The 20584-nt window shown below is 40.5% G+C and overlaps 1 protein-coding gene across 5 annotated transcripts in view; it reads left to right on the top strand.

Annotated features, from left to right (window-relative positions):
* Nucleotides 1-8189, top strand: part of PKM (pyruvate kinase M1/2) — a 38197-nt gene extending 30008 nt beyond the window's left edge. For 4 of the 5 annotated variants that reach the window (XM_069067293.1, XM_069067292.1, XM_069067296.1 and 1 more), the window contains 3 exons: nt 2779-2945; nt 6195-6376; nt 7193-8189. In XM_069067293.1, the coding sequence (XP_068923394.1) occupies nt 2779-2945; nt 6195-6376; nt 7193-7299 (456 nt within the window). In that variant the 3' untranslated portion in view covers nt 7300-8189. Of the gene's footprint in view, nt 1-2157; nt 2322-2778; nt 2946-6194; nt 6377-7192 lie in introns of all 5 variants that reach the window. The other variant, XM_069067294.1, reaches the window with a different exon arrangement.
* The last annotated feature ends 12395 nt before the right edge of the window (nt 8190-20584 follow it).

Genomic DNA, 20584 nt, shown 5'->3' with positions numbered 1-20584 from the left:
TGCTCCAGTCTTTCTGTCTAGCACAAAATCACAAATAAATAGTACATATCCAGTGACAGAAATGAAGGGTTTTTGTGATCTGTCAGATGCTTTTTTGGGGCCAGCTACAAGGTGGTATGGCTCAGATATCAATTGTTCATCACCACCTTATTAAAAATGTTAGTTATTTAAGTGAAGAGGTGACCAAGTCTTTAATCCTATAAAGTTTGTGGAACGAGCAAGTAGCTAATCTGAATGGCAGCTGCTTGACTAAGCCTGAGATTTCATCTAAACCTAGCAACTGTATATCTGGTTTGTATTCTAATGGTCCCTCACTGTAGCTCACAAGCTTTCATTTTCAAAGTGCCACCCTGATGGGATTGGGATCTGGCCTGCCCTACAATCAACCCCGTTGTACCTAATTTCAGATTCACCATTTACCTCCTGCAAGGCAACATTTTTGTGATTGTTTTTTCCTTTTCACATCCAATTCCAGCAACCTCGGGTACTGAACCTTACCAGGCCTTATGAAAACTGCTGATCAAAACCTTGATCTGTATTAAACTTTTGATACTTTTCTAAGTATGAAGAATTTTTGTTAGGCAGGAATTTTTTTTTCCCTCCTTGATTTGAAAAGGATGAAGAGAATTGAAAAGCTAAGAACTTAACAGCATTATTTGGGCTCCTTTTATAGGGATCAGGTAGGGTAGTAAGTATCTGTACTCACTGAAAAATTTACTTACCTATAAATTGAGCTGCTAATGTCTATCCAGACATTATTGAGCTATCATGTTAAAGTTAGGAGTTGGCCAATTTAAGAGTAAATGATATTTTCACTCAATGTTAAATGCTGCTTTTTCTCCTTCTCTAGTTATTCAAGGTTAATGACACATGAGTAAGGACTCAGGGAGTGCCAGGTGTAGTGATGCTCATGAATTTATCTTCCATATTTTGGGAGTTTTGTGCTTTGATCTTGGTGCAGAATAATGAAGCCCATCACTCTAATAACTCTCGGTGACAACTTCTGCTTGCAATGACTCAGTTAAATTAGTAGAACAGCTTCTTCCTCCTTCTTGTTCTCCATTCCCTAAAGTCTTTCTAAAAATTATTAGCAATATAATCTACAGCTGAAATTCACTTTTTAATTCTTGATTTAGCCAATCATTTAAATTAGAACTACTCTTTCATTCAGTGCTTCAGACTTGTTAATCATTAGATAAGAATTTAAAGTTAAATGGAATATTAAACTTCTGCATGCTTTGCTACCATAACGGCTCCATGGTTGTCTCTTTATATGGTTGGTGGGTTTACTTCCTAGAATACATAAGAAAAATTCTGAACTACATCTGTGAGTTTGGCTACCTGTAACTTATGGTCAAAACAAGCAGACTTTTCACCTCATCAAAGTTCCTTTATTGCCCTTGTTTAACTGCAGACTTCCCAAATCTTATGGAACCATAAGAAAACATTTGGGTTTACTTGGTTGGTTTTCTAAAGGTTCTAGGAATCGGTTTGCTGGCCAGAACTGAATATGTATATGTGCCTGGAAAGGACACTGAGCAGGGAACAAAACAGCCATATAAAGAGACCATGTTCCTGTTAACTATGCTTTGTCTTGAAGGCAATGTGGTGAAACATGTCACATAGAAAAGAAACACCTAGTCAAGCTCTGGGACTCCGTGCATTTCCAACAAATGTATATCTTTCACACCAGCAAGAAGTCAGCCTGTGTTGCTGGTACACTGGCTGGGATATAGTTCCAAAGCAGCATCTTGGCTTTGGAAAGAGAAATAAGCCAAATCCCTGTCCCCTAGCATCCATTCTCTTGTCCCATCTACTTCCAACCCGTAAATTAAACAAAATTCAACTGGGGCTAAGTCAGTCTGCAAAGGAGTCCTTGAACAAAAGAAAATAACTTTTTTAACAGATAAAATAAGAATTTAAAGCTCTCCCATGCTTTATCACCTTTTTGCTGGCCTGATGAATTCTTGGGACTGTTTCACCACTCTGCCTCTTGCAATTTTAAGGATCAAATTAGCCAATTAACTTAGGGTTGCATTATGTTCTTTTCTAACTCATTCTATCTTTCCTTCTGTGGTCTCTTGTTGTTTTTCCCCCCTTTATTCTCCCCTTCTTTCTTTGTCTCCCTTCTCCCTCCCAACCCCCTTTGGCTTGCAGATAGCTCGAGAGGCTGAGGCAGCCACATACCACCGACAACTTTTTGAATCACTTCTCCGATGCTCATCGTGCACAGATACGGCAGACGCCATGGCAGTGGGTGCCGTAGAGGCCTCTTATAAGTGTTTATCCCCAGCTTTGATAGTTCTGACGGAGAGTGGCAGGTAGGGCCCTAAGGGCAAGGTAGTAGCTACAGATAACAAGTTGTTTATTCCTAAAAGGAAATTTCAAAAATGATGACCATGGCTTCCAAAAGGTCAGAGTGATGTCTTGTTGCTCCCTGCCCTGAATTTGTGGGCTCAGTTCAGAAACGCCAGGACAATATCCAGAGAGTTTGCAGTAGGGCAAGAATCCCTTGATATAGGTCGAAAGGACAATTCATTGATCTCTTACAAATGTGGTAGAGGAAACAACACCAAAGGCACGTGTGAACTTGCCCTGGTCTTTGATCTGTCCTGTCTGGACTCAGATATGAGTCCCCTTGAATGTAGAAGCCTAATTCTCACTAGCCGTGCCTGTGTCGCCACACTTCTTTTCCTCTGCCACTGAAGCTCTGACAAAGATGTGGTCTGTCCCTCCCTTCTTCTGTCCCCTTGGACGGGATGGGTGTTACTCTTATAGATTGCCCGAGAGGCGGAGGCTGCCATCTTTCACTCGCAGTTGTTTGAGGAGCTTCGCCGCCTGGCCCCCATTACCAAGGATCCCACTGAAGCTGCTGCCGTGGGTGCCGTAGAGGCTTCCTTCAAGTGTTGCAGTGGGGCCATTATCGTTCTCACCAAGTCTGGAAGGTAGGAGGTGGCAGGTCATTTGGGGAAGGTCAAGATGAAAGGAAACAAACTTGTGATGGAGGCCAAAGTCCTCAAGGGATTTCAGAAGTGTGGTAACCAACCTGTTAAAGATAATCGAAGCTCAAACTCATGGAAGGTAAGATAACATCTGAGCTGCTCCCTTGGAGGACTGGACACATTCATCTTCAACTCATGTTTGAAAATCTGAGACATGATTGTCCTTTATAATGTGAATGCCTCTGACAGCGCTGAGCAATTTTGTGACAAACCAAGGGATGGGAATACATTGTGGTATGGTGAAAAGAACAGTAGCTTTGTTCAAAACCTGCCTACAGTGCTTATGATGTGTGACTGTGAGCAAGCCTTTTATCTTCTTTAAGCCTTACTGGTTCCCCATCTGTATAATGAAGGAGTTGGACTAGATGATTTTAGAGGTCCCTTCCTGCTCTGGTTTCATGATCCTATGATTCCTAAACAGGATTATAAGTGATTCCAATCTCTTCATTTAAAATAGCCCCTCATCAGGCATTCTTTTGTCAGACAATATTAGGAACTTAGGTAAGTCTGTTTGTAGATAGTATTGTATATTTAAGGACAGCTTGATGGTGCAGAGGGTAGAACACTGAACATGGGACTTGAACTCAGACCTGAGTTCAAATCTGGCCTCAGATACTTAATAGCTGTGTGATCCTGGGAAAGCCACTTAACCCTGTTTACCCTCCCTCCCTTCATCTGTAAAATGAGCTGGAGAAGGAGATTGCAAATCACTCCAGTATCTTTGCCAAAAAAACCCCAAACGAGGTCACGAAGAGTCAGACACAACTGAACAACCAATTGTATACTTAAAACTTAGCTGTACTTTAAAAATATTTTCTTATCTATACTTCATGTAGATTAGTCTCTTTCTCTTTCACCTCAAACCTATAATTAGTCTGAAATATAATGTGCTGTGATAGACTGATCTCTCCTGCTCCCAGCATTCCTGAGTCTTCAACTTCAGTCAAAACAGGATGATTTCTGGCCACCTATTAGGGAACAGAATAGGTCAGGAAATCTGTACAGGGTCAGTTCCACATTGGTCCAACCACAAGTATCAAGGAGCTGTTTGGGGAATGCAGGAGAGAGGGGAGCATTTTAATATGACTCCGGGGGAAAAGGCATGTTTGTTTTTCCTTTCAACCATATGATTGGTGCCTTCCCATTTTTATTGAGATCTAGCCATGGTTAACTTAGATTTGACCTTTGTTGAAGAGGCCTGAACTTTGCTATCTGACTATTTTTGGCTGTTAAATCTTCTGAGATTTCAACTTCAGCCACTCCCTGGGTTCCTTACTGATGCCTGCATCTTTATAGGCTATATTTAGCCTAGTAGTGCTGAGCCAGCACAGGAGCAGTGATGGAATCACTTTGCTGTGTTGACAGTCCTTGCTTATCCTCTACCCCTAGGAATAGCCTTGATTTTCTCTACCACTACTTAAAACTTCCCAATTTTCTAATGGACAGAAAATCCCCATAGAGTCAGGAGATGTCCTAGAAAGGCACTACAATTGTTTCTGTACATAGCTTGTAAGGCCACTTTTTGTTTTAAATAAATTTAGACTGTCACCACAACCCAGCTTGTGGTGTACCTATTTTTTTTTTGAAGGGGGGAAGGTAGGGCAATTGGTTAAGTGACTTGCCCAAGGTCACACAGCTAGTTTTTGTGTTAAGTATCTGAGGCCAGATTTTAACTCAGGTCCTCCTGAGTCCACAGCCAGTGCTCTATTCACTGCACCACCTAGCCACCCCCTGTGGCACCTATTCTTTTTGACTCCTTGTATACATTTTCACAAAGTTGTGCTTCTTCATAAGATGTATTGTAGAGGGTAGGTTACTGAATATCTTACTGACCAACTAAACTGCTTAGCTGCTTAGCATGCTAGCCTTCTCTAGTTTCTCTGGGTGCCTCCTTCACCTTGAGAGTTTAGAACATTCATGCAGTCACAGTTCAGCATCTATTATGTGCCAAATGTTGACCTTAGGGACCCTTTTCTCCCCCAGGAGCTGGGAAGTTAGACAAGATATACTATATGTGTCACCAGAGAATAACTTGTAGTAACATACTACAGACATTTATGGGGCAGGTAGTGCCAGTGCGTACATTCGTGTTGATGGGGAAAAGCAGGGAGCTTCAGTGAGGCACTAGAGTTAAGGTCATTCTGCAGAAAGGCAATGAACCCTGTATCAGAATGATGACTGAGTTTTTCCTGCCTGAAGAGATTGATAGGTTTGGTGATGTACTAAACTGAGTGTAGGAATTGGCTTCTGTTCACATGCTTCCCATAAGGTTGTGGTTAAATTCTGCCTGGCAGATATGGGGGTAAAAGGGTGTGGAGAATGGAGCCAGTTTGGGGGTCAAACCAAGATGACTTCCAAACATTCCCCCTCCTCTTAACTACTAATTCATTGGTTTGGCATTAGGGAAAGTTTCAGGAAGAACAGGAGAAGAGAGGTAGAAGCACCGAAGATGGGAGTAGTCTGAACTCAGTAGCTTGCAACATCTCAGGACCTTCCTGTTAACCTTCATTTTCATCACATGGACTGAAAAAGAATAAATAGCATTTCCTAGGACTCACTTTGACGTTCTTCCTTATCCACCTACACCCCTTTGAATTCTAGTAAGAGCTTGGAGTGCCACATAAAATGAATGGATTCACAGAAGGTTTAAATGGCTTCTCATTTTGAGTTCAAAGACTTGAAGATAATTCATTGCCCTAACAAGTGGGCTTTGGGGGTTTTTTGAGACTTGGTCTCCCTATTTTGCCCAGGCTCAAAGTACACCTGCTACATACATGGCCAATCCAATCCCATTGCTGATCATCATAGGCGCTTTGACCTGCCCCATTTGTCACCTGGACCTGTTTGCCTCTACTTAGGTAGCCTGACAGCCCCTCACTCTGGCAGGGGATGGGGCTTGCCCATATCAGTGCCCGACAGTGCAAACACTTGATTAGTTTAGCACTCGGAATTCCCAAACAATCCACCAGTTTTGAACTATTACTACATTTTTGTACTCAATTGGGTATAGTACTCTCAGGGAAGACAAGAAAAGGCAGTTTCCCTGTCCTCAAGAAACCTGTTTAGAGAGAAGAGCAAATGTGTATATGAATTGTTAATAGAAAGATAAATGTTGGAATGCTTGCAGAAGGGAATTTAAAGTAGTTTGGTTTGGTTCCTAGGACACTAATTAACTTGTTTTCCTTCTCCCAGGTCTGCTTATCAGGTATCCAGGTACCGTCCACGGGCGCCTATCATAGCTGTAACTCGTAGTCCTCAGGCTGCACGCCAGGCTCATCTCTTCCGAGGTGTCTATCCTGTGCTGTGCAGGGACCCTGTTCATGAGTCGTGGGCTGAAGATGTGGACCTCAGAGTTAACTTGGCCATGGAAGTTGGTATGTAAAAGGATTAGGTTTGCTCCTTGTAACTTAGGATTAGACTTTTTATATTACCAGTATAATTGATAGAGTTGCTGTCCTTGGTATAGTTGTATGTGTTACATAAGCATATTTAAAATGAAAATGTATCAAGACTAATTTTGGCTCTAAAAGAGATTACATTACAACTCTCAGTAATTGGAGCCTCCCAGAATGAGACCAAACCAGGTCCCAAACTCCCATAGTGGAAGGGTGGCTTTTGGGTGTAGGAATGGAACTGAGTAGGAACAGTCCAGTCTGCTCATTCTGGCCCATCTCCCAACTGACTCCATTCTTTACTCATTGAAGCAATGTAGCCTTGGACATTTGATAAAGGGGAATATTGATTAGAAATTGGAATGACAGTAAGATGGTCCAACAGTACAAACAGAAACAACCATGTACATTCACATACATACAAGTGTGTGTGTGTGTGTGTATTACCCTGGAGAAAATTTAAGGGAGAGCCCTGGTGTCAGGAAGACTAGTGATTGAGAATGACATTCACTGCTTATATGGCTTTGTAAGTCTTTTAACATCTGTAGGCTTAATGTCTTTGGACTTTGCCTGAGCCCCAGGCTTCATGCCATTTTGTGACCAAAAAAATGTTGCTGATAAAGAAAATTTGTCTAACATTTAAACTGTGAATTTCAGTTCCTCAGCCCTGAATTACTGTGGATGGCAAGTTTTACTGTGGATCTGAGTTAGTTGCCTAAAGTGGGAGGATCTAGTTCTTCTGAACTTCAGTTTTGAGAGATCAATCTATGATACTTTCTCTCTAAACCATTTTCTTAGGCAAAGCTCATGGCTTTTTCAAGAAAAATGATGTGGTCATTGTACTGAATGGTTGGCGTCCAGGTCCAGGTTTCACCAACACCATGCGTGTGCTGCCAGTTCCATAAAAGGGCATTTGAAGACCTTCTGGCTGACTTCAGCACCCTCCCTTCCCTGCCCTGCCTGCGTCCATTAGATCTGCAGCTGTTAATGGTGTTGTCCATTCCCATCTAATAGAGGCTTTAGACTGCTAAAAACACCCCCCCCCCCAAATTAAAGTCTCTTCTTAAAGAAACTTTGTATTAGACCTATTTTCCTCCCCACTTAGAAACATCAGTATCAGTTTACATACTCCTGGTGGTGTGTAAAGATAGTGCAGCTGTGGCTTAGTTTAGGGTACTGCAGATCATCTTTGACATAGGGGATTAAGGTAACATGTATCAGTATTGTGTTTTAAATTGATGTAGACATAATTCATGCACACACAAGTAGGCACTAGCCACAGTCCCTCTAAGTACAAGTTCTCAATATATCTGGGCCTCTACATCTTTCCTGACCAGAGGAATCACTCTCCTTTTCCCCACTTCCATCATGTAAATGAAAGTGTCTTTGTTTCACACACTTAAATTAAAAATTAAGTAGAAGCTGAATCCAGATGCTAAAAACCAATACATTTTAGTGAATAATGTGATATTTAGAAATGGTGTCCTCTGGTAAGGCTCTCTTATCTTGGGGGTAGAAAGAAGTTTCCAGTCATAAGCCACTTTTTTTTCCCCTCCATTTCGAGGAGGGAGAATGGAAAGGAAGTTCTTCCCAGAATAGTGCCCACTGTCAAGCAGCAGGCCTTACTACACTCCTTGTCCACTACTCAACCCTCAGCCTTCTCACATTGTGAGTGTCTGTGTTGCTCCAATATTTCTCTTCTGTTTTCAATCTGGAACAAACCCACACTCCTATTGTATTGTATTTGGCTGTAGAGTACATCATTTGTCAATAAACACAAGCTGAAGCACTGGTAGACCTCTCTTTCGTGTCTGATTTCCAACCTCTGTTTGGAGGTGGAGGGGTGCGGGAGGGAAGGGAACAAACCAGAGAGCCTGAACTCATAACTACAGTAACTTGCCATATTCTAATAAGGATGATTTTTTCCAGATATCTGTTTCCTAAACTTATTACACTATCTTCCCAGCAAAGCAGAAGTCACATCTATAGGGAAAATATTTAAATCTTTAAATGTCCTCAAGATGTGTACTTTTTTCCTCCTCCACTCTGTGCTATCTTTCCTATAAAAAACCTGGAGATAGGTGTACTTCTAATGGCTGGTCAGAACTTAAGAGTTAGAGGTTGGCAATTTTGGTGCAGATGGTGACAAATTCCCTTTTATCACTGTGGTTTTGGTTTTTTTTTTAAATAAGTTTTTTTATTTCTATCAATAAAATACATTTTGCCATAAAAAGTAAATATTAGTAAAAAAAAAACTAGTTAATAAAGGGAAAAAATGCCATCTGGAATAGTTTTGCTATCTTTTCATCTTCTCATGTCCAATCATAGCTCTGATTTTCCCCAACTACAATGACTATTATTATTTTTTTTAAATTTTATTTTATTTTTCATTTTTCAAGTGCTTTATTAACTTCTGATTTACATCATTTCTGCCAGATTTTGAGTTACAAATTTTCTCACCGTTTTTCCCTTACCCACCACCCCAAAATAGCAGTCCCACAGGATATCCCCTCCTCTAATCTGCTCTCTCCCATACCCCATACCCCCTTCGACTTTTCCAGTAGGGCATGGTGGATCTCTATGCCCTAGTGCCTGTATATCTTATTTTCCAATTACATGTAAAATAGTATTAATAACAGTATATATATGTATGTATGTATGTATGTGTATATATATATATATATATTTTTTTTTTTTTAAACTTTGAATTCCAGATTCATTCCCTTCCTTGTTACCCACCCTTACTGGGAAAATAAGCAGTTCAGTATAGGTTGTATATGTGTAGCTAATACAAAACATTAACATAGTAGACATTGTAAAAGACTGACTATATTTCTCTCCTTACTATCCCACCTCCCACTTGTTATATTCTCTACTTTGATCCCATCCCTTTTCAAAAGTGGGTGCTTCCAATTTCCCTCCCCCCCAGCCTGCCCTCTCTTCCATCATCCCCTTCCCCCCTACTCTCCTGTAGGGTGAGATACCCTGTTTAGTGTGTATTTCATTCCCTCCCCGAGCCAAATTCAATGAGAATAAGGTTGACCCATTCCCTTTTGCCTCCCTATTCTTCCCTTCCATTGTAACCATTTTCCCTTGCCTCTTCTATATGAGATGGTTTATCCCATTCTGTCTCTCCCCATCTCTCATTATATTCTTCTGTCACCTCTTAGTTTCACCTTTTAAGTATCATCCCTTCCTATTAACTTGATCCTGTGCCCGCTATCTATGTATACCTGTAAACATATACACACATTCACATATGTATTCATACACCCATATACCCTCCGATAGACATACATATGTATATATTTCTATTCCCTTCAACTATTTTCATACTGAGAAAAGTTTCATCAGTTACAATTATCGTTTTTCCATGTAGGAATGTTAATAGTTCAACTTTAATAAGTTCCTTATGATTTCTTTCCCCTGTTTATCTTCTCATGCTTCTCTTGCTTCTTGTATCTGAATGTCAAATTTTCTATTCAACTCTGGTTTTTTCATCAAGAGTGGTTTTGGTTTTTAAGGATTACTAGCATGAAAAGGTAAAATATGGGTTTCATAATGTATTCTGAAGAACCAACCCAGACAACTTAAAACCCCACTTAATTTTTCTTTCAAGGTTCACACCAGGTTTTGAGGATAGTGTTTCCTATAGTCATATTGACTAAACCTGCAACCTTCGAGGCCACATGTGGCCTCCTCAGGTGTGGCCTTTTGACGAAGTTTTACAGAACAAAATTCTTTTATTAAGGGGAAGTTTGGATTTAGTCAAAGGGCTGCAGGTTCCCCATCCCCAAGTAAGCCCTTTTGCTAAATTAGGAAAAATATACCAGTTGGCTCTAATGATCTTTGCTCAAAAACCTTTAAGAAGGGGAACCCCAGGGGCGGCCAGGTGGCTCAGCGAGTAAGAGCACCGGCTCCAGTGTTGGGATGACCTGGGGATCAAATCCGGGCTCAGATACTCAGCACCACACCCAGAAATAACTGGCCATGTAACCTTGAGCAAGTTACTTAACCCCGATTGCTTTAAAAAAAAAAAGGGGGAACCCACTATTGGTCCATTCCATTTTTTGTTTTTGTGCAATAAGAATTGCTAAGTTGCCTCTTGGTAGTTTTTACCCATAGTTCCTGGTTCTAGGGATAGACAGAACAAATTTAAACCCTCCAGGTGACAACTCTTCAAATTCTTGAAGATAACTTCTTTCTGCAGTATTTTCCAGGTAAGATATCAATACCTTATCTATCCTGTGACCCTTAGGCCCCATCACAGTGCTTTGCTTGTGGAAGGTACTTAAGTACTTGTTTATGTTAAACTGAAATAGTTGAGGTTTATTTTGTGCTACCTAGACCCTCAGCACTGAGGTTCTCTGCTCAGCACAGTCTACTAAGAAGGTACAATGCCCATTTGCAAAAACAGCTAAAGAATAATTCAAAGCCAAATCAAGCAAGTGAGACTTGGTAAATCTGGCTGTCCTTAGCTAGGCCTTGAAATGAATGGGAATTGGATAAATGAACAGGATTTTAGGAAAAGATTCAAGCATCAGAAAAATGTGAAATGAGAATAAGGACTATATTAGAGGACAGAGAAGATAGAGTTGACTGGAGGAGAAAGAAACCCAGAGGAGTTTGCTCTACAGTCATTTCAGTTGTTTCTAACTTCATGACCTTTTAGGGCTTTATTGGCAAAGATACTGGAGTGGTTTGCCATTTCTTTCTCCAGGTACTTTTACAGATGAGAAAACTGAGGCAAACAGGGGTAAGTGACTTGCCCAGAGTCACACAGCTAATGTGTCTTGAGGTCAGATTTGAACTCAGGAAGATGAGTCTTCTAGTTCTAAGCCCAGCACTCTATCCACTTTGATACCTAGTTGGCTGGAGGAGAAGTACTAGGAACTAAGTAATGAATAGGTTGTGGCCAGATTGTGGAAGGCCTTTACTGGCAAGCTAAGGAGTTTGGGATTCTGGTAAGCTTGGTGAAGTCACAGATTCTGAAGGGGGAACCCTGTCATAATGAAAGGGAAAATTTATCTGGCAGCAGGAGAATATAGGATTGATGGGAGAAGGGAAGATACTGAAGATTGAGGTCAGCCATCCAGCAAAATTTACTACTGAAATCACTTATAGAATTAGGATCATAATCTTGGTAGATTAACACAATTTAAAGGGACCTCAGAGGTCATCTAGTTCAGACCATACTTTAACTGAATCCCTTCTCCAGCATCGTCAATAAATGGTCATCCAACCTTTGAAGACCTTTAGTGAGGGGCAGAAGAAGACTTCTCTCTAGGACAAGAGTGGGGAACCTGCAGCCTTGAGGCCACATGTGACCTAGATCCTCAAGTGCAGCCTTTTGACTGAATCCAAATTTTACTGTAAAATTACAAAATTTGGATTTAGTCAAAAGGCTGTACTTAATGATCTAGAAGGCCATTAAGTTTGCAGGTTCCCCACCTCTGATAGGGTATCCCCTTCTATTGTAAGATATCATTGATTGTAGGGAAGTTTTTCCTTATATTAAACATAAATTTACCTTTCTGTAATCTGCCCAGTGTCCCTACTTCTTCCTCCTGAAGCAAATAATAACAGAACTAATAATCCCTCTGTTACATGAGAGTTCTTCAGATACTTGAAGATGACTATCACTCGGTTCTCTGAAATCCTTTCTTCTCTGAGTTTAACATCCCCAGTCCCCATTCCTTCAACTAGCTTTAAAATTTATTTCTTCTTAATCAGCAAAAATCTGTCTCCTTTACCTCCTACCACCCCTACCCCCATTGAAAAAGAAAAACAAAACCCCTGCTACAAACATGTATTATCAAGCAAAACAAATTTCCATGACTGATTTCTCTCTCTCTCTCTCTCTCTCTCTCTCTCTCTCTCTCTCTCTCTCTCACTTTCTCTCCATCTGTCTCTCTCTCCTCATCTCTCTCTGACTTTCTCTCCATCTCTGTCTCCTCTCTCTCTGACTCTCTCCTCTCTTATAGACACACACATCTTTACAATATTAATGTCATACAAATTGTTCTCCTGGTTCTAATCATTTCACTTTGCATCAGTTCATGCTAGTCTTCCCAGGTTGCTCTGAAACCATTCTCTTTATCGTTTCTTACAGCACAATATTGTTCTATCACATTTATATACTGTAACCCAGTGATTCACACCTCTTCAATTCCCAATTCTTTATCACCTCAAAAAAAAATGCTGATTTTTACACCTCCTTTAGAGTTTGTTTTGTTTAGGACTAATTTCTCCCTTAATCTGTCCTCTCCACTCATTCCCCCTTTACTCTTTTCCCTTCTTCCTCCTATTTTCCTAATGAGTTTTTCTGTACCCAGAATGTATTTCTGTTAGCCAGTTTTGTGTTTGCATTCTTCCCTCCTTTGACCAGTTCAGACAAGTGAAATTCAAGTGTCACCCCCTCTTCATCCTTGTTTATATAGACTTCCTCTTGAACACCTAAATTATGAGATCATTTTCCCTAACCTTTTCCTTCTCCCCCTGCCCCCATTCCCAGTGTATTCCTCTTCCCCTCCCTTTCCATTCTTTTAAGATCAAGACATAACAATCACTCCTAGGCCTTCTATCTAATTAGATTCCCTCTATAAGCCCTGATGATAATTGGGCTCAGAGAGGATACATGCATCATCTTCTCCATATTAGAATTTAGTAAGAAATTTATCCTTGTTTGGTCCTTTATAATTTTGTTATGTTATGTTTCTCAGTGTTCCTGGATTTGTACTTCAAAACTTCTATTTGGCTCTGATCTTTTTATTAGGAAGGCTTGGAAGTTCTCTTTCAAATAAAGAGTCATTTTTTTTGTTTTTGTTTTTCCCTCTGTAGGATTACATTCAGTTTTGCTGGACAAGTTTTTCTTGGTTGTAAGTCTATGCCTTTACCTTCTGGAATATCATATCCTAAGCTCTCTTCTGCTTTATAGTGGTGACTGCTAAATTGTATGTGATCTTGACTGTGATTCCTCAGTATTTGAATTCTTTCTACTTTTAGCATTTTTTTCTTTGACCTAGATGGCACAATGGATAGAATGCAGGGCCTGGAGTCAGGAAGACTTAACTTCCTGAGTTCAAATCTGGCCTCTGACACTTAATAGCTCTGTGACCTTGGGCAAGTCATTTAATCCTGTTTGCCTCCAAGATGAGCTAGAGAAGGAAATGGCAAGCCACTCTAGTATCTTTGCTAAGAAAACTTCAAATGGAGTCACAAAGAATTAGACACAACTGAACAACAACAGAAATTCTGAATATTAGCTCTAACGTTCCTGGGAGTTTTCATTTTGGAATTTCTTTTAGAAAGTGACTAGTGAATTCTACTTTACTCTCTGGTTTTAAGAATCTGGTAGTTTTAGTATTTCTTGAAATATGTTTTAGGCTCTTATTTTGGGCTATGGCTTTTAGGTAAATTTTTTCTAATCAACCTGTTTTCTGGGTCAGTTGTTTTTACTATGAGACACCTTGTATTCTAATTTTTCTTTTATTCTTTGTTTTAATATTGTTGACTCATACAGTCATTAACTTTTCTTTGATTCATTCTAATTTTCATGGAGTTTGTTGCTTGGTCAAGGTTTTGTACTTCTTATGCCAAGTTCTTAATTTCCTTTCTAATTCTTTTTAATTTGATTTTAATTTAATTAATTTGATTAATTAATTTTTCAATTTTACTCCTAGTGCTCTTATTTTATTTATAAAAACATTAAACTTTTTTAAAAAAAATTCTTGCTTCTTATCTTCCAAGAATTCTAGTTGAATTTCTGCCCATGTTGCCTGTGGTTTTCTTCAAGTCTTTGCACATAGGTATTTTGGAATCATTCCTTCTAGGTTCATGCCTTGAGCATCTCTGTCATTATAAAAGGTTTTTATGGTGGGATTCCTCTTTTTGTTTGCTCATTGTTCCAGTCTACTTGCTTACTTCAGACTTTATGTTAGGGCTGTTCTCTGTGGGAATGTCGGAATGCTAGCTGTTCCTTTCATGGGATACTGAGTGTTGTATTATTCCAGGATCTCAGAGACAGCTTAGCATGGTAAACTGCAAGCTTTCGGTGTTCCCAAAAAAGGTCTCTTCCATTCAGTCTGTCTCCCTGGTCTGCACTCTGCAAGTTTCTGACCTGAATTTAGGTCTGAGCAACAGATCTGTGGGGTTGCCCCTTTGGAATTTCAATAACATGCTATATAAACAGTCATTATTGACCAGCTGGAAAAATTCTACTGGTTCAGAGTGACTGAACTGCAGGCTCCCATTTGGTCTGGAATTCTTGTTTCACTGGTTGTTTCACTGCAGGCCATGCCAAACAGCTGTTATTTGCTCCTGAACATTTTCCTCTCTAGATATACAGCCCAGGGTCCATAACTGCCCCTCACCCTCTACCCTATGTGCAGGCCCCCTCCTCAGTCTGCCCTAGATCTGTAACCTACAAATGGGTAGTGAACAACGGAACTGCCAGTTGGCACTTGTTCCTCTGCCATGCACATTTCAGCTCCTTTGTGATGGATCTGGGACCTCCTCTTGCCCTAGTTCTCAACCTCTTTCCTGCAGAGCACTCCTGGCCATACTCCATACCCCATGTCTATAGACCTCTCTATCCATCTCCCTATGCTGACCAGTGCTGGAAAAATTATCTCTGTGATTTTTTTTCCCCTTGGATTTCCCAATTGGGAAATGTGCCTGTTGCATTTTCTAGATCTCTTTGGAGAAGGTCTGGCCTTTTTTGGATGGAGGAACTTGCTATAATTCTTGCTACTCTGCCATCTTGGCTCTATCCTCCTCAATTGATCCTTCAATGATATAATCTTGGGACCCTTCACTATGCTGACTGTCCTCTGAATGCTCTCCAGTTTATGTTTGTCCTGTCTAAAATATGGCCAGAACTGATCATGATGCTCCTGAAGTGATCTGACCTGGGCAGAGGACAACAGGGCTGTTAGGCCTCTAATTCGGTATACTCTGCTTCTCTTCATGCAGGCTTTTGGGTGGGGGGAGGTGGTGCAGCTCTCAATCTTTAACCACTTATCCCCTTGGTTTTATAGATTGTAGGTTTAACCCTCTGCCCTGACTCTTCCCTGTGAGGTATGAGAACTGGTACCTCTTTCAATCTCCATGATCCAACCTAGCTTGAGTAATTAATAAATTTTTAAGTACCTACTTGTCAGCTACTGTGCTAACCACTAGGGATGCCAAAAAAGTGAAAAGACAACCTTTGCTCTTGAGCAGCTCACAATCTAATGTTCAAATAAGCTATATACTAGGTAAATTGGAAATAATCAGCAAAGGGAAAGTATTAGAATTAAAAGGAATTGGAAAGGGTTCCTGTAGAAGGTGTGATTTTAACTGAGGCTTGAAGGAAGCCAGGAAGTGGAAATGAAGAGGGAGAGCATTCAATATATGGGGAATAACTAATAAAAATACAAGAAGTCTGGAGGTAAAGTGTCTTATTCTAGGAAAAGCAAGGAAGCTAACATCATTGGATTGAATATTGGGGGGCTGGAGGAAGAAAGATGTAATAATGGGAGAGGGGGGAAGTTATGAAGGGCTTTGAATACCAAACAGGATTTTTGTATTTTATTTCAGAGGTAATAGAAAGCAACTGCAGTTTATTGGGGAGAGGAGTGACAAGGTCAGGCCTACATATTAGGAAAATCACTGACTGGAAGGGGGAGAGTCTTGTGGGAGATAGGCTGTTGAAATAGTCTAGCTATGAGGAGATGAGAGCTACACCTGGGTGATGGCTATGTCAAAAGAGATAGGGGTTGGGGCGGCCAGGTAGCACAGTGAGTAAGAGTACCGGCCCCAGAGTCAGGATGACCTGGGATCGAATCCAGGCTCAGACACTTAGCACCCACCCAGAAACACCTGGCCATGTAACCTTGAGCAAGTTACTTAAACCCAATTGCTTTAAAAAAAAAAAAAAGAGAGAGAGGGGAGAGATGGCACAAAGGTATAGACAACAGGATTACCAGCTGGTTGATTGATATGGAGGGTGAAGATAGAAGCAAAGTACTTTCACTTTTTTTGTTTTGAGGTTTTCCCCTCCTATATATATCAGATTGCTTGCTGTCTTGGGCAGAAAGAGAAGCGAGGGAGAAAAACTTGGAACTCAAAATCTTATAAAAATGAATGTTGAAAACTATCTTTACATGTAATTGGAAAAATAAATACTATTAAAAATAAAAATCAAATCATACTGCAGGAATAATCGCCTGTAAGGATGTACAAAAAGAAAAATACAAGATAAAGTGGGAGGAAAGGAGCAGGACAGTGGCTAAGGATGGACAAGGGCAGTGAAGGGTCATGCCTGGCTAGTTCTTAGGGTACACAGAGTACAACAGTAGACTATAAGACCCCAGATATTAGATATTAGACAGATATTAGAGGACCATGACTGCCAGGTTGTCTCTAACTACTGAAGGAATACAGGTGCTACCAGTAATCTCCAAATTTCAGTGCCCCAAGCCAAGCCCCCAGTTGTCTTACCTTAGTTATAGCTCTAGGGAGCTAGGTGGCACATTAAATAGAGGGCTTGGAGTCAGGAAGATCTGAGTTCAAATTTGGCCTCAGACACTTACTAGCTATGTAACCCTGAGCAAGTCACTTAACCCCTATTTGCCTCCATTCCTTATTTGTAATATGGAGGCACACTGGAGAAAGAAATGGCAAACCACTCTAGTATATTTGCCAAGAAAACCCCATGGACAAAGTCCATGGCATCAAATAGAGTTGTATACAACTGAACAACAAGTTATAACTCTATTTATGACAGAGATTTGAATCTTTCTTAACTCCCCCCCCCAAACTTCTAGTGCCCACCCTCCCTTGCCTTTTATTTAAAATACCTTGTTTACTCTATTTTTATGTTCTATATACACATATATACATATATATATATATATATATATATATATATATATATATATATATACTTGTGGTCTCTCCCAATAGAATATAAGCTCCCTGAGGTAGGTATTATTTTATTCTTTGTATTTGTATTCCCAGCACCTAGAACAGTGTTTGGTACACAGTACTTAATAAATATTTGTTGGTGCCATATGCAGCACTTTGCTCAAAGCACAATACACACATCATTCATCCATTCATTTTTTTTTCAGTGAGCATTCATTAAGAGCCTAATATGTACAAAGCACTATTTTACCCATTAGAAATACAAAGACAAAATAGAAAATAATCTTGCCCTCCAGGAGCTTATATTCTACTGGTGGGAAATACAAGTCATACAACTGAATAAATACAATAGGAAATAGGTCCCAATTGGTGCAAATAAGTGAATCCTAGAGCAAATAATGAATCACTCAAAGGAGTCTTATACTCCTCTTTTCTCTGCCCTTTCCCCTACTCCTCACAGTTTTTGAACATAGTTGGACACTGGCCTCTGGCTCCACATATTTAAAAAAAAGGAGGCTGGTGATGAGAAAAAGGAGAGAGTGAATCTGTAGACTTTCACATTAGCAGGGACTTGCTAAGGGGAAGGAAGTGAATGTGTTAACATTAGATTGGGCAAGACAGTACAAACTTTTGTGAAAGTTAATGGGGACAGACATAAAATGATGATTAGTATGGAACCAGCCCGCTTCTTGCCCCTCCAAATAAGACTTTAATAGTGATACCCCAAATCCTATGAGCCATGTGCAGGGGTAAGTGGTGAAAGTATGGAGAACTGAGTCAAGAGGACAGGCAAGAGACAGTGACTCAGAGGCAGGAATCACCTTAAAAAACATCAAACAACTAAAGGACTCAGTTCCAGCATAATGCCACTCCTCCACTGGCTGAACGCTGACCCTTTGGGAGGCCATTTTACACACACACACACACACACACACACATACACATGTGCACACGCACACGCATATACACACATACACACTACTCGTTCTTGACTTCCACGCATTTTCACTGGTTATCCCAAATACTTGGAATTTTCTCCCTCTTCATCTCTGCCTGTTGGTTTCTTGGACTTACTTCAAGTCTTGGCTAAGCTTCCACCTAATGCATGGAGCTTCTCCCAGTCCTCTTTAATGCTGGTGCCTCCCCTCTAAGATCATCTCCAGTCTGGCCAGTATTTATCTGGTTTGTACATAGTTGCACACATGTCTCCCCCCAGGTAGACTGAGCCACTTGAGAGCAGAGACTATTTTTTGCCTTTCTCTGTATCTCTGGCCAGTGTGTGGCACATAGCAAAAACTTAATAAATGCTTGAGGACCTGTTGACTTATACCATGAATAGAAAGACCGTGGGAGTGGACACCTGGAAGATCCCCACAGGAGTGGCTAAAAATTCTTAGGTTTTAGTGCCTACTGACAAAGGTTTGGGGTTTGCTGGAAAATGCTTAGCCTACCTCTCCATCCAACTACAGTGAAGTTGGAGGGCTCTTTGTGGGAGCAAGTGTTGATTCCAATTGAAAAAATGATTTAGAGACTTGAAAATTTTGATTTGGCTCTTCCCCCACCCTGTGTTTTGGAAATTTCCTTCAATCTGATCAGTTGTCTAAATTTATATTGCACACATAGTTCACTCTGTAGCCACATGACTTATTAAAACACAATAAATTAAAATGCCGAAGCAACTATCAAGCACTCTCCTCTCTTAGATCACTTAATCCTCTTCCTAAACCCCTCCTGGCCTGTAGATCAAGGGAAAAGATTAAGGGAAAAGATTGTTTATTTGAAACTTGAGGGAATCAGCTATTCACAAGGAGCTGGGATTTGTCCCCTGGCCTGTTCCCACTAGCAACTGGGGCTTCCCAGCAGCAGCCAATCAAATACAATTCTGTCTTTGCCTCTCTGATCGTCTGTCTTACCACCACCACCACAATCAATGCCTTGGATTCATCTCAGTCTTAGGGTTTCCACTTCATCCACTGAAACTCTCCAGAATTTGGTCGTCTTGTCTTCCTTGCTCCCAGCTAGGGTAGCAATGTGGCTTGTTGGGAGCAGCAGTAGGGAGGAGGAAGTAACTGTCAACTGTTTACCCCCACCAAAAGCTGTCAGGCTCATTTTCTGTGCTCTTAACCACTGGATGGGCAAGTACATCTCTCTCTCTCTCTCTCTCTCTCTCTCTCTCTCTCTCTCTCTCCTCTCCTCTTCTCTCTCTCTCCTCTCTCTCTCTCTCTTTCTCTCTCTCTCTCTCTGTCCTGCCTCTTCAACAAATCATTAAAAATTTATTTTTCTCCCTCTCACTTCCTATACATGAAGAAGAAGGCAGAGCAAGAGGAAAAGGAGGAAGATGTTGTAAAAAATAAGCATAGTAAAACAAATTGGCCTTGTCCAAAAATGTGCATCACATTCTGTATGTTCTCCTTCTTTCAGGAGCTGAGTAGCTGTAATGGTAATGGGATCTGCCCCCTAATCGGCTGAATGTGATCACATGGAGCCTGTGGTGGGAGGAGTTTGCTGAAGGGGGAGCAGAGCCCACAGAAAGCTGGGAGTCAGAGCAACTAGATGGTGTACCTAGGGAGACAGCTAGGCTTGTGAGTGTTTGCCCCCTGCTGTAACAGTTAGGCTTGTAAGAGTTTGTTTGTGGAAGGCTAAAGGATGATGTGGCTTCATGCTGTACTATGGTGTATTAACTTCTATGTTGCTATAATGGATTCAGTTTCCTGGTGTTGGGATTTGTTTTCTGGTATCTGATTAAATGTTTTGCTTCTGTCTTTTATATGGAGAGTCTGCTATATTTTGCAATTGAGAACGATCCTGGCATATTTACAGTTACCGTAGGCTCTATGAATATTGCATTGGCACTACAGTAGCATTCTTTATCATTAGAACTCCAAAATAATGACTGTTTTTTTTAAGATTATTCATATTGACAAAGTTGATGTTATACTGTAAATTGTTTCCAGGTTCTGCTCACTTCATACTGCATTAGTACATACACATTAGAAGTCTCTTTTCCGACAGATGGAGAGGAAGTAGGGAACTTGGGGAACTATACTCCTACATGCAACATACTCTACTATAAGGTACCCCAATAATATATTTCCCCTTGCCAGGATTTCTAGAGTTGTAACTGCACCAAGGTGAAATATATTTGTAGAAATATCCACTCTGCAAAAACAGAATAATTATGAGATTTGTCATTAGCAACAATCAAGAAATTTAGAGCTACACCTTACCACCCTTAGGGAGCCCCACAACTTGAGTGTTTTCAACTATACTGATGAATGAAAA

Source organism: Petaurus breviceps, unplaced genomic scaffold (assembly GCF_028583685.1).
Source record: "Petaurus breviceps papuanus isolate PSGF00001 unplaced genomic scaffold, PetGlider_PUasm1.0 90740, whole genome shotgun sequence".
NCBI lineage: Eukaryota > Metazoa > Chordata > Mammalia > Diprotodontia > Petauridae > Petaurus > Petaurus breviceps.
Note: the sequence above shows the minus strand (reverse complement) of the source record. Positions and strands in the feature narration are given on the sequence as shown.